The following is a 13,335-nucleotide window of genomic DNA, read 5'->3' as shown; positions in this document are numbered from 1 at the left end:
TATACAGCAGGCAGTGATACGAAGGGAGAGAAAATAGGGCCAAGAGATTGTGAGGTCTGACTTTTTCCTGGAGAACCATTTTGTGATGCAAATGTATTACTCTGTTGAACGCATATTGTTCTGAGAAGCAAAACGCTTTATTTTTTAAACCCCAGCCAACTAGCCGGACTACCTTCATCAACACCAAAACTCAGCTGGAACTCTGCTCACAGGACGCAGCAGGGGGTAAGAAGATGTTCAGAAATGATGCTGCTGATATGGGATGTCACACAGCTTCATGTCAGAAGAGGCGAACTGTCCCTTTAACTTGTCTTGGCGGGTAACGGTTATTGACGGTGAAAGGATCTGACAAAGTGCACGGGGAAACCTGGAAACTACATACTGACTGGGTGATAGGAGAGTGCGTGCAGCTGAGGAGAAAACTGCAGGTGGTGTGAATGAAGGTGATGGCAGAGCAACAGAAACCGTGGGAAAACATGGCTAAACTAAATACTGGACCTGGACTAGAAAACTAAAGCATGAGAGAAAACTAAACATGAGCTTCTTTGTCAGGTTTATTTTATTCCTCCATGCTTCGTGGTGTTTGCTGTCACTGTGTGGATGTGATGCATTCAACAGACTTTTACAATAATAAAACCTGCGTTAATGCGCCATAAAATATTTATCGGCGTTAAATAAGAAACGAGTTAACGCGATAATAACGAGTTAACCCTACTTCAAATCATCAAAAGTCAGCAGGAACAAACACTGATCTGTGTACATTTTAGGCCACGTGAGAGATGCTTCTGAGTAAAAGTGAAACGGTGTAATTGCTCTTTGAGTCCGTAGGGACTCTCCGAGGTTTTAATTATGTTCATGCCTTTTCTCTTCCAGTAAGAGTCACCGTGTTGATAGAGTCTGTTAATAAGTGCACCAGCTTCTGTGATAGGCCGAACCTGAAGTTACTGATCCGCAGTCGGTAGCCTCTCATTTTCTGCTGCTGCAGTCAGAGTCGGACGTCGTTAGTTTTATTTTTCTGTGACCGCATATTTGCCAAACCTTTATGTCCAAGCTCGTTTAGCCTAACTCTTCTCATCTCTCCCTCTGCATGGCTCACTGGCTGGAGGATAAAGAGGCTGGACGTGATGCACTTAATCCAGTGCTTACCTTTCCTTTTCCTACATTTATGAGTGTTCCTGTTGTAGTTATCAGACTTAGTTATCCACATATCCCATAAAATTTCAGCATTTGAGATGGTTAAATCAAATCTAAATCAAATCAAATTTATTTATATAGCACATTTCATGTACAAACAATTCAAAGTGCTTTACATAAAATAAAAGCATTGCAGCAGGGAGTGGAAGAAGCATTAAAAATACATAAAAGAATATAAAGAGAAACAAATAAAATGATTTAAATTAATTTAAAAACAAGCAACAGTCCAGATAAGTTCAAAGATATTGTGCAGATTTCATGCATAGACACATGAGAAAAAAGAAATGTTTTTAACCTGGATTTAAAAATGTTTCCATTTGGTGAAAGTTTAAGGTTAACTGTCTGATAATTCACTCAGTCTCAGTGTGTGTTCTGGAGTTTGTAACTTTCTCTTTTGTTTTGCTGCAGCTGAGACCAGCATCAGTAAAACGACCCCCCCCCCCCCCCCGTCCGTCCGTCCGTCCGTTATCCAGATGAGGAATGCTGGCAGCATGCAGCCCTCGCACAGAAGAGACGTTGGAGTCTGGCCCCAAACAAAAAGCCTCCTCTACAAGAATCTGCTCATCAAATGGAGGACCAAGCAGCAGAGCCTCCAGGTGCTTCATACATATGTTGTTGTGCCTAAACTTACCTCGTCTGTCATATCTATTTTTGTCAGTTTGATAAATGTGACAGCGGAGTGTGTTGGGAGGTCAATCTGTGCATTGAAAACACGGAGAGAAACGTCCTGTACAGGTAGCAGGTGATTAGTTCAGTGCGTCCAACACAGACTGAGACACTCAGTGGGGTCACATGGCTCTGAAAGGATCAGATTATTGGCTAAATCACAATCAGACTGAGTTATTAAGGCTAATTCTCCTTGGATATATGGCGGTGAATGAATGGGATCAGAGGCACAAAGCGTGTCATACCCCGGTATGATAGGTGGCGCTGTACCCATTCCAGCTGTTGCTAATAGAGCCACTTCCTGTTGACCTCTTCACCACCAACAACAACAACAAACTCAGGCATTGGAGAAAGATGGAGAACGCAGAGCCAGATGAAGCTACGTCCCTCTACATTTGCTCTGTGATGAGCTGCTTGTTGCACAAACTCGATGCCCAACGGAGCATTCTCCATCGCGTTGTTTGTTTCTTTCTGACGGCGACAACAACAGGAATATCGTCTCCTTTGACTTCCGGGTCACGACCCCGGGAAAACATCTGGAGCATGCGCAGAACGCAAAGTCTGATTCACCACGTGCTTCAGCGTCTACAAGCAGGTTTAGAGTGACTTTCAACCCAGTTATCTCGGGGTCTGAATCCCATCCGATCCAGTTCTTAGTCAGATTAAGGTGTCTACATGCACTTAATAACTCAGTCTGATTGTGATTTAGCCAATAATCCGATCCTTTCAGTGCCATGTGACCCCACTGAGTTTGTCTCCTCTTAGTCAGTGATTGGTCTGCTTAAAGGATAAGACCGGTTTTTTGACATTGGGCCCTTGATTTCACATTATAACATGATGTTCTACTCACCCCTGCTTGTTGTTGGTCATTTGGAGCTGTTCCGAAGATATTCGAGAGGCGTCTGGCTGCTCTCTTGAGATATTCGGCCATGAAAAGGTTTCCTATGGGCAACGTTATACAGGCACAAACTATGCTGTTTATAATTTATTAATTACTGTACACTGGCACTGATAACGTGGAGGTGCGTCGCTTACTTAAAAAAATCGGGGTTACTGTAATTTTGAATTTTTGTCGTAAAGTGGGTGTTACTGACGTCATCGTGGTGCTACTGCCACAGACAGCCCACAGACCTGCTGCCTATTTATTCATTCGGCTAAAATTCAAAATTACGGTCTTATCCTTTAAGCCTCGTTTTTACTATGCAGTCCGGTACGGGTCGGGTCTCTTTGGGTCAGCATTGGTTCCCACTGTACAAAGGGGACCCTCGGGGGGGGGGGCGGAGTCGAAGCGTAAACAGCCTCCATAATGTGGAACCACCTCCCAGCTTCTTCAGCTTAATGCCACACCGGCTCGCGGTCCGGTTGAAACCGCTCTCTGACATTTCTGCTCAATCAGCTGGAAAACTTTTTGGTTTGGCCCAGCGCCATCGAGCTGCCGCTGCACAGCCTCCTCACCAACACCGGAGAGCAGAGCCTGGAACCGGTCCTGTGGGCTCGGTACCCCAAGCAGAAGGGTTACAGACATGGTAACGGGTTCCATGGTAACGGGTTCCATGGGACCGCTACGCTTTGGTGGTAGTGGAAACTCTGAAATAAGCAAACCGTTCTGACCCGTACCGTACCGGACTGCATAGTGGAAACGGGGCTTTAGAATAACACAAACCGGCTCACAAGTCGTCTGAATCATCGGTCCCGGAACTACCGGTTTGGCCACTTTCGGTTTCAGGCAGCCTCCTCTAAAACGCCCGACGATCAACCAGCCGATGAAAAGCTGAGCCCACGACGTACAGAAATAATTAGAGGAGAAGAAGAAGAAATGATCGAAGAAAGGAAGTAAATGTTTCAGAAATTAATCAAATGTGACCCGCTCTGGCGAAATGAGTCGGAAGTCGCAACGTTCTATTTTGAGGTACGGGCAGATAACGTAGCTAATTTCAAAGGATAGACATTAAAAAACAATCTCCCAAAGTTGTATAGTCCATATAATTGAGGAAAGGCATGTAAATGACAATTCAAGTTGACTTGCAAGTTGTATTAAATGCGTTAAAATTGAACAGGTTGAACAAATTCATTGACTCCTCTCCCGTTAACGTCTACCGTTCCTAATACCTCTGAGGATTTCCCTTTACCTCTGAAACGTCTCTATCTCTGCTCGCTTCATAAAACCAATCAAAATGCTTAAAAATGTACACACACAGTGACACAAAGGCCCACAATAGGCGGGAAGTCACGCTTCGAGTGACTGGTGCACGCGATTGGTCCAGCCATCACTCCTGTCAAACTAGCTATCTGTGTTGGTGTAGCCTAAACTGATCGTAGAAAGTCTCTCAATATTCGTCATTGTCAAAAAAGTCATCGTCTTATTACAATATTAGTATCGTGTAGTACTGTAGTATAGTGTCGTGTGTTGATCTGTGTTTTTGTTTTAAAATGTCATTCGCTAAAGAAAGTAGAGTCGCGAAAGCTTTAAACTCTCGTGGCGTCCAATTTTAGCCCTGCTGCCGGACAGCAAGACTTGCTAGCGCTAGTTACGGATTTTTTTACTGACGTGATATCTTCTGAAGAAGATAATGACAGCGATGTCAAAGACTCGGATATGGAAAAGGAGCAAGAATTCGCCACTCATGTGGAAGATGACGATGAAGTCATTGAGCAACCTGTGACTGATATTAATGAGGTGACGAGGGCTATGTCGAGCTGTGGAGCAGTGTGTGTGGGAACAAAAATAAATATTTTCTAATCATTTGGGCTTCAGTCTGGTTTAAAACCATTTTATATGTGTACAAATGCCTTTGGTAAAATTAAGCTTTAAGATAAAGAGTTTATCCCCTTTAAATTCACAGGATTTTGAAAGATATCAACAAAAAAACGGGCAAAAAACTTTAAACGCGATTTTCTCAGGTTTTCAATCGTAAAAAAAGGGTGAAAGATCATAAATCAAATGGCCATATTTTGAAAACGATCCAACGTATGACTTTGACTATGGTATCATTTTAAAGCTTATTTCCATTCCTTTCTTTTGATACCAAAATCTCAATTTTGACATTTGGGTCACTGTGACTCATTTTGCTGGATCAGGTCACAAATTGATACCTGAGTAGCAAAGTAAATAAAAAGCAACATTAACACAAGCTTTGATTTTAAACTTAAAGCTCTATTTAAAAAAATATATATACATTTATCATCGTATAAGCTATTTTATTTAGACATTTCTGTATATTTTTGTTCGTATTTCAGATTCTGGCACTTTCAGTTCTCCATACCTGACGGCCCAAAGACTAAAAGTTTTATCTTTTATATCTTTTATCTTTATAAGATAATTATCATTCCACAAATGTGAATAAAACAGGCAGAAAACATGCATTTTTACCATGTTTTTGGGATGAAATGTGCAATAAATCAGGTTATGAATGAGGTATAAACAGAAGCCAAAGAAGTCTAATAATAATAATAATGTCCTGATAGATTTTACTCATCAGCCTTTGTCTTATTAATCCTGCACTGATGTTTTCAGACACTGAGAGAGAAAGTAAGCTCCGTCCACCTCAGACTTCATGTCCGTGTGTGGAATGTTTTTAACATTTGTTTTAGTGACCTTTCTGTAAAGGATACAGCTGTTCCAGGGGTCACGAGCGCTGTCAGTACATCTCAGTTTAAACTTTGGGAAACAGCTTGTGCTTCTTTCTCCTTTCCGTTTCTTCTTTGTTAGGTCATGCATTCTTTATTTGGCGTTAAGTTGCTCTTTATGCATTGTTAATGACCCTCTGAACAAGCTTCTCTTTTTAGGGGAGGTGCTGTGGAACCTTCTGCAGCTTTTCCGTCAGCAGCAACGAGAGTTTAGGGCTGTTCAAAGCTCTGCTGGGAATAATAACACCGTTCATTCCAGTTTTACCATCTTTGTTTAATATTAAATGAACTTAAATGCATCTTTAATTTGTTATAACCAGAAACGTTCTTCTAGACGGCGGAGTCGACAGAACCAAAGTCATCTGTAAACTCTGCCAATATGCCGCCCATTGATTGGATGCGAGACTCCGGTTCTTCTCACAGATGTTTATTAACGCCACATCAACCCCGTAGAACTAAATGTTTGAGTAAACAAAGGAAAAGACAACATTAATTGTTGTAATCATTAAAGAAATAGCATTCTTAGCATTGTCGCTGGTACCAATAAATAATCAAAGTAATTCTGGCCACTTTAGCTGCTTCTCAACCAACGGCAGAGTCATTCCCCAGAGGCAATCTGCAGGGTCAGAACTAGGATTCTTTAACTTCCACTTCTCCTCTGCATCACATTCACACAGTTACAGCAAACCCCACCAAGCATGGAGGAATAAAATAAAGATAAACTAGCAGCTAACATCACCGCTACAGGTGTGAAGCTAACGGAGCTAACCGGCACTACTTCCTGTTTTACTGGTTTCAACATAAAAGCACGTATTTCAAAATAAATAAAAAAAAAAAAATAAATAACTAAGCATTTACAGCCAAGTTGAATTGTCTTCTCAGCGTAATAGTTCCAGTCTAAAATATCACTTAAAGGCAAAACACACAACTGATAGCAGCAAGTCATTCAAGGAAACAGACAGTGGAGCGAGGCTTCTACATAAAAACTACAGAAAGATGCTGATGTTAAAAGTGTGTTTGCACAACAAATGTTATGGCACTTTCATTCATATGGCAGCACATTTAAAATAAAGCTAAATGCTAAAAGCTATACGCTACTTTTGGATTCATTTTTGGATTCTGCGTACAAATGCGATTAATCGTGACTAATCAGGGAAATCATGTGATTAATTAGATTAAACATTTTAATCGTTGCCCGGCCCTAGCCAGATGTATGGAAGAATGAGAGGTTATTTCTGTGTCTGTCTGTGCAGGAACTGATCCTTCCTCTGCTGCTCCTGGGGCTTCTAATACTCATCAGCACCCTGAATCCCCACGTTTATTACGGAGGCATCAACACTGCAGAGCTGCAGAGTGACAAATACTTTATATCCATCAAAGGCCTGGGCTACACGCCGATCACCAACATCACCAATCACATCATGGAGGAGGTGGCCCAGGAGATGCGTGAGTCTTACGGTTAAAGGCTTCCCTTTGCTGCTCTGTCAGTTACTTTGTGCAGAGGACAGAGGGAGACTGTCTGTTTTTAGTCCTGCAGGATCATCTGGAGATGTTTGCCAGTGAGGAAGACCTGGAGAACGCCAGTCTGTATGAGCCGTCCAGCTACGTCGGGGTGGTGTTCTTAGACAGCTCCGCCACTTCTTACAGGCTGCGGTTCCCGTACAACCAGCTGCCCTTACCCAGCGACTACACCGAGTCTTTTGGTAACAAAAAACACATTTTTATGTCTTTGTATTTGATTTTCCACCCTTTTAAACCCACATTTATCAAAAGGTTTTTTTTTTTTTGTTCCGGTCTGTCTATCTGTCTGTCTGTCTATCTATCTATCTATCTATCTATCTATCTATCTATCTATCTATCTATCTATCTATCTATCTATCTATCTTATATGTTATATCTGCACACGGAGGGATTTAAAGTGAGACTACAACACTGAAACCCTCCGGCAGATAACACAAAATCATGGCATGTTATTTAATTATAGATTTCTGTTTCAGTTAGTGTCCGTTTGAATGGATTAATCTGAAAAAATAACATTAGTTTGTGACCATCAAGACTAATTCTGGCCACCGTTGAGTTATCACTTTTCCCCTCACTTGTTCCTCAGAGATGGGTGAAAAACATTCAGATTGTTTGTTCAGTCAGACAGAGCTATGCAACAGGGCCTTGTTTTTTTTTTTTTACTGAGGTAACTTCAGGTTTATCCGGGTTAAATCAAGTTAAACCAACTCCTGGTTAATCTAAAATAAGGTGTCATCTAAACCGTTTGGCTTTAACTAACCTGAGATGTCAAAGCCGTGTCCTTCTGCTAAAACTGAGACTTTTAACTCTACAGCTTCTATTTGTTGACCTTTTTATAAGATTTTGAAAACATTTAAATATACATTTATCTTCCTAAAATACAACTTTATTGTCTGTGGGCTGTAATAGTTGATTTAGCATCATTAAGGGTAGCCTTGTCCAGGAAATAAACAGATCATGATGATCGCACACATTACAAAACAACACAGACAGCTGATATACAGACTGCTTTTTCAGTCTTCTTTGTTCATGATCGTGTTTTGTTTGAACCGTTTTGTTAGAAAATCAGCTGCTCCGAATCCAAGTTTGATTGGTTACATGTTATTAACTCTTTCTCTGGATGTCAACCACTGCCTCGTGAGATCTTAAATGTTCGATTCCTTTCTAAACAGGGTTCAAAACTCTGTTGGTGGCTTTTTACTGGTAATGATTCTTCCTGTTGAGACATATTTTTGTGTAGAATCACATGTGGAGTTCCCCAAGGTTCCATCCTGGGACCTCTTCTGTTTAACATCTACATGCTCCCACTGGCACAGATTATAAAAAAACAACAAAATAAACTACCACAGCTATGCAGATGACACGCAGGTATACATTACAATGTCACCAGGAGACCGCGGCCCTGTACAGGCTCTTTGTAAATGCATTGAGGAGATTAATGACTGGATGTGACACAACTTTCTCTGGCTAAACAAAAACAAAACTGAGGTAATTGTCTTTGAAGCCAAAGAGAAATGATTACAGGTCACCACAGAACTTCAATCTATACACCTAGAAACTACCAACCAGGCCAGAAATCTGGGTGTAGTGATGGGCTCAGACCTAAATTTGGAAAAACACATTAAGGCAGTAACAAAGTCAGCCTACTATCACCTTAAGAATATATCAAGGTTAAAGGATCTGATGTGTCAGCAGGACCTGGAAAAACTAGTCCCTGCATTCATCTTCAGTCGGCTTGGTTACTGTAACAGCATCTTTACAGGTCGACCTAAAAACTGCAGCTCAGTCAGAACTCTGCTGCTCGAGTCCTCACTAAGACCAAAGAAGTGGACCACATCAGTCCAGCTCTGAGGTCTTTACACCGGCTGCCTGTCCATCAGAGGATAGACTTTAAAGTTCTGATGCTGCTCTATAAAGCTCTGAATGGTCTAGGACCAGAATGCATCAGTGACCTCCTGACCCAGTATGAACCTTCCAGACCCCTCAGCTCATCTGGATCCGGTCTTCTATCAGTTCCCAGAGTCAGAACCAGACATGGAGGAGCTGCATTCAGCTTCTATGCTCCACATGTCTGGAACAAACTCCCAGAAAGCCTCAGAGCAGCTGAAACACACTGGCTGTGTTCCAAACTGCATACTTCTCCTACTACTCCTACTAACTTTTTGAGTTAGTATGCGAGTTTGAGTAAGGAGAAGTTCCCGGATGCATACTAGATTCTCCGAAATGTTGGGTATGAATCATGAGGTTACTACTCATACTCAAACTACCCAAGATGCAACGTAACGTGACGTCGCCGATCTTCATTTCCTGTCAAATCGGCAGTTTCAAGCTAGCTACAACGAGGGTAGGTTCACTTCCTGTTTTCAAAACAAAAGCACCAATTGTATGGTAATGGCTTTCCCTATGATAAAAGGCAACGGGTATTTTATTTTGTGAAAATAACAGGAAGTGCGTTGCTCACTGCGGCTAGCTTTAGTAGCGCCGAATTCGTGGGAACTAAATTGTAAACAGCCGGTATTTTGTCAGGTTTTCAACACGTTGGGGATCTAAACGACTACTTTCTCACCTGAAAATGTTTCAAATGTTGCTAAAGTTTACAGAGTTTAGAGCTTAAGAGAAATCAGCTTCAGGCCGGCTGATTTCGGCTCGGGCAGGAGCGAGATGCATTGTGGGTAAACGCTCTGCACACTGTCTGATCGATCAGTATGCAGAATGGAAGTATGTAGTATGCGGTTTTGAAAACAGCCTCAGTGTGTTTAAGTCCAGACTGAAGAGACACCTATTTTCATCTGAATAAAGCTCCAAATCTGAAGCTTGAATTTCAAAACTTAATCACATTTGAACTGCTGATTTTATCTATTGTTCTTATTTCTTTCTTTTTTTTGTTTAAAATTTAAATAATGCTTTTTATTTCTACTGTTTTAATGTCTCTGTAAAGCACTTTGAATCGCCTTGTTGTTGAATTGTGCTGTACAGATAAACCTGCCTTGCTTATAAATCCATAAGAAACTCCCGTAGCTGTCATGTAAAGTGTTTATGGGCCGTATCAGCTCCAGACCAAACGTTGCTTTCTGCTTCCTCTCTCCAGCCAACTGTTTCAGCAGCTCGGGGAACTGCAGAGCTGCAAATTACTGGTACACCGGTTTCATCCGCCTCCAGTCTCTGATTGATGCAGCCATCATCCAGGTGAGACGGCTCGGACAGCAAAGGCCTCCAGAAATGACCCACCTGACTCCTGAGTTGGAGCTTCAATGCACTTTCAAAATCAAATCAAATTTATTTATATAGCACATTTCATGTACAGAACAGTTCAAAGTGCTTCACATGAAATAAAAGCATTGCAGCAGGGAGTGGAAGAAGCATTAAAATACATAAAAGAATATAAAGAGAAACAAATAAAATCATTTAAATGAATTTAAAAACAAGCAACAGTCCAGATAAGTTCAAAGATATTTCATGCATAGACACATGAGAACAGAAATGTTTTTAACCTGGATTTAAAAATGTCTCCATTTGGTGAAAGTTTAATCTCCACTTTAGTAAAAGAACGGTCTGTGTTATTATCAGAGAAAGTCTATGAAGTATTTCGCTGTCTGCTTTTTCAGCTTGGAAGGAGAATGGAATCTCCAACAAGTAATTCTTCTTTTTCTTTATCAAATCAAATCAAATTTATTTGTAGCACATTTCATGTACAAAACAGTTCAAAGTGCTTCACATAAAATAAAAGCATTGCAGCAGGGAGTGGAAGAAGCATTAAAAATACATTAAATAATATAAATCAATCAATTAATCAATCAAACTTTATTTATATAGCCCTTTACAATAGCCAACCACTACTCAAAGTGCTTTACAACAGGATAAAAACAACAATACATAAAACAAAACATAAAACACGATTCAGAAATGGAAAAAGTGCTAAAAGAGCTGCAGGGCATTAAAAGCAATAAAATGAATTGAATAAAATATGTATAAAATTAAGTTAATTAAAAAATAATATAAAGAGAAACAATTTAAATAATTGAAATGAATTTAAAAACGAGCAACAGTCCAGATAAGTTCAAAGATATCGTGCAGATTTCATGCATAGACACATGAGAACAGAAATGTTTTTAACCTTTATTCCTCCTCCTTCGCTTGCTTCCTGTTCGGCGTGCAGATGCAGACGAAGCGCTCGGTGTGGAGCGAGCTGGACCTGAAGGCGGTAATGATGGGCCAGCCGGGCTCTGTGGAGGTGCACAAGTTCCCTCATGCCCTCATCTCCATTTACCTGGTCTTAGCTTTCACGCCCTTCGTCACCTTCCTCATCGTCAACGTGGCGGCCGAGAAGGAGCACCGCCTGAAAGACACCATGACCATGATGGGGCTTTACAACACAGCCTTCTGGTGGGGAACACAGTTCAGTGTAATCTCAAAGAATCTGTCTGTGTGAACGTTTTTATCCATAAGCTGTCGCTCTGTACGGCAGGTTATCGTGGGGCCTCCTTTATGCTGTGCTGGTGACCGCCATGTCCATCCTGATGGCCGTCATCGCCACGTTCACGGCGCTGTTCCCCTACAGCGACTTCTTTGTCATCTTTTTCCTCATCTTCCTCTATGGAATATCATCCGTAAGCAGAGCTATCTCCCTTCCCCCTTTTCAGCTAACTTGAACCAGACTGTGAGCTCAGAGGTGGCTTCACTTTAGTGAAGTGAAGTGAAGGGAAATTTATTTATACAGCACTTTTCAGCAACAAGGCGATCCAAAGTGCTTAACAACACAGAAATACAGAAATAAAAACATCAAAAATCAAACACAGAAATACAGATACAGAACATCCATCAGGTAATTTTAGCTAATAGTAATATTGGTGTAACTATAACAGAGCAAAAGTAAATTTAGCTAACAGTAGGATTGGTGTAACTATAACAGAGCAAAAGTAAATTTAGCTAATAGTAAGATTGGTATAACTATAACAGAGCAAAAGTAAATTTAGCTAATAGTAGGATTGGTATAACTATAACAGAGCAAAAGTAAATTTAGCTAATATTAAGATTGGTATAACTATAACAGAGCAAAAGTAAATTTAGCTAACAGTAGGATTGGTGTAACTATAACAGAGCAAAAGTAAATTTAGCTAATAGTAAGATTGGTATACTATAACAGAGCAAAAGTAAATATAGCTAACAGTAAGATTGGTATAACTATAACAGAGCAAAAGTAAATTTAGCTAATATTAAGATTGGTATAACTATAACAGAGCAAAAGTAAATTTAGCTAATAGTAAGATTGGTATAACTATAACAGAGCAAAAGTAAATTTAGCTAATATTAAGATTAGTATAACTATAACAGAGCAAAAGTAAATTTAGCTAACAGTAGGATTGGTGTAACTATAACAGAGCAAAAGTAAATTTAGCTAATAGTAAGATTGGTATAACTATAACAGAGCAAAAGTAAATTTAGCTAATAGTAAGATTGGTATAACTATAACAGAGCAAAAGTAAATTTAGCTAATAGTAGGATTGGTATAACTATAACAGAGCAAAAGTAAATTTAGCTAATAGTAGGATTGGTATAACTATAACAGAGCAAAAGTAAATTTAGCTAATAGTAAGATTGGTATAACTATAACAGAGCAAAAGTAAATTTAGCTAATAGTAGGATTGGTATAACTATAACAGAGCAAAAGTAAATTTAGCTAATAGTAAGATTGGTATAACTATAACAGAGCAAAAGTAAATTTAGCTAATAGTAAGATTGGTATAACTATAACAGAGCAAAAGTAAATTTAGCTAATAGTAAGATTGGTATAACTATAACAGAGCAAAAGTAAATTTAGCTAACAGTAAGATTGGTATAACTATAACAGAGCAAAAGTAAATTTAGCTAACAGTAGGATTGGTATAACTATAACAGAGCAAAAGTAAATTTAGCTAATAGTAAGATTGGTATAACTATAACAGAGCAAAAGTAAATTTAGCTAACAGTAAGATTGGTATAACTATAACAGAGCAAAAGTAAATTTAGCTAACAGTAGGATTGGTATAACTATAACAGAGCAAAAGTAAATTTAGCTAATAGTAAGATTGGTATAACTATAACAGAGCAAAAGTAAATTTAGCTAACAGTAAGATTGGTATAACTATAACAGAGCAAAAGTAAATTTAGCTAACAGTAGGATTGGTATAACTATAACAGAGCAAAAGTAAATTTAGCTAATAGTAGGATTGGTATGGTATGCAACCGGCATTCCGACATCCCGTCACTCAGACATGACGCCACTGCGACATCCCGCCATTCCGACACTTTGATACCGCCATTCCGACACTTTGATACCGCCATTCCGAC

General features: G+C 39.8%; 1 protein-coding gene across 1 annotated transcript in view; it reads left to right on the top strand.

The window, feature by feature from the left end:
* The window catches only part of abca5 (ATP-binding cassette, sub-family A (ABC1), member 5), a 51,498-nt gene that overhangs the window by 2,049 nt on the left and 36,114 nt on the right, over positions 1 to 13,335 (top strand). The window contains exons 2-7 of the mRNA XM_075458061.1: positions 1,603 to 1,790; positions 6,741 to 6,933; positions 7,017 to 7,190; positions 10,097 to 10,194; positions 11,165 to 11,391; positions 11,474 to 11,615. Of these exons, the coding sequence (XP_075314176.1) occupies positions 1,668 to 1,790; positions 6,741 to 6,933; positions 7,017 to 7,190; positions 10,097 to 10,194; positions 11,165 to 11,391; positions 11,474 to 11,615 (957 nt within the window). The 5' untranslated portion in view covers positions 1,603 to 1,667. The remainder of the gene's footprint in view (positions 1 to 1,602; positions 1,791 to 6,740; positions 6,934 to 7,016; positions 7,191 to 10,096; positions 10,195 to 11,164; positions 11,392 to 11,473; positions 11,616 to 13,335) is intronic.

The sequence above is a fragment of the Odontesthes bonariensis genome, chromosome 23 (assembly GCF_027942865.1).
Source record: "Odontesthes bonariensis isolate fOdoBon6 chromosome 23, fOdoBon6.hap1, whole genome shotgun sequence".
Lineage (NCBI taxonomy): Eukaryota > Metazoa > Chordata > Actinopteri > Atheriniformes > Atherinopsidae > Odontesthes > Odontesthes bonariensis.
The sequence above is the reverse complement of the archived record's forward strand: the minus strand, read 5'-3'. Positions and strand labels throughout refer to the sequence as shown.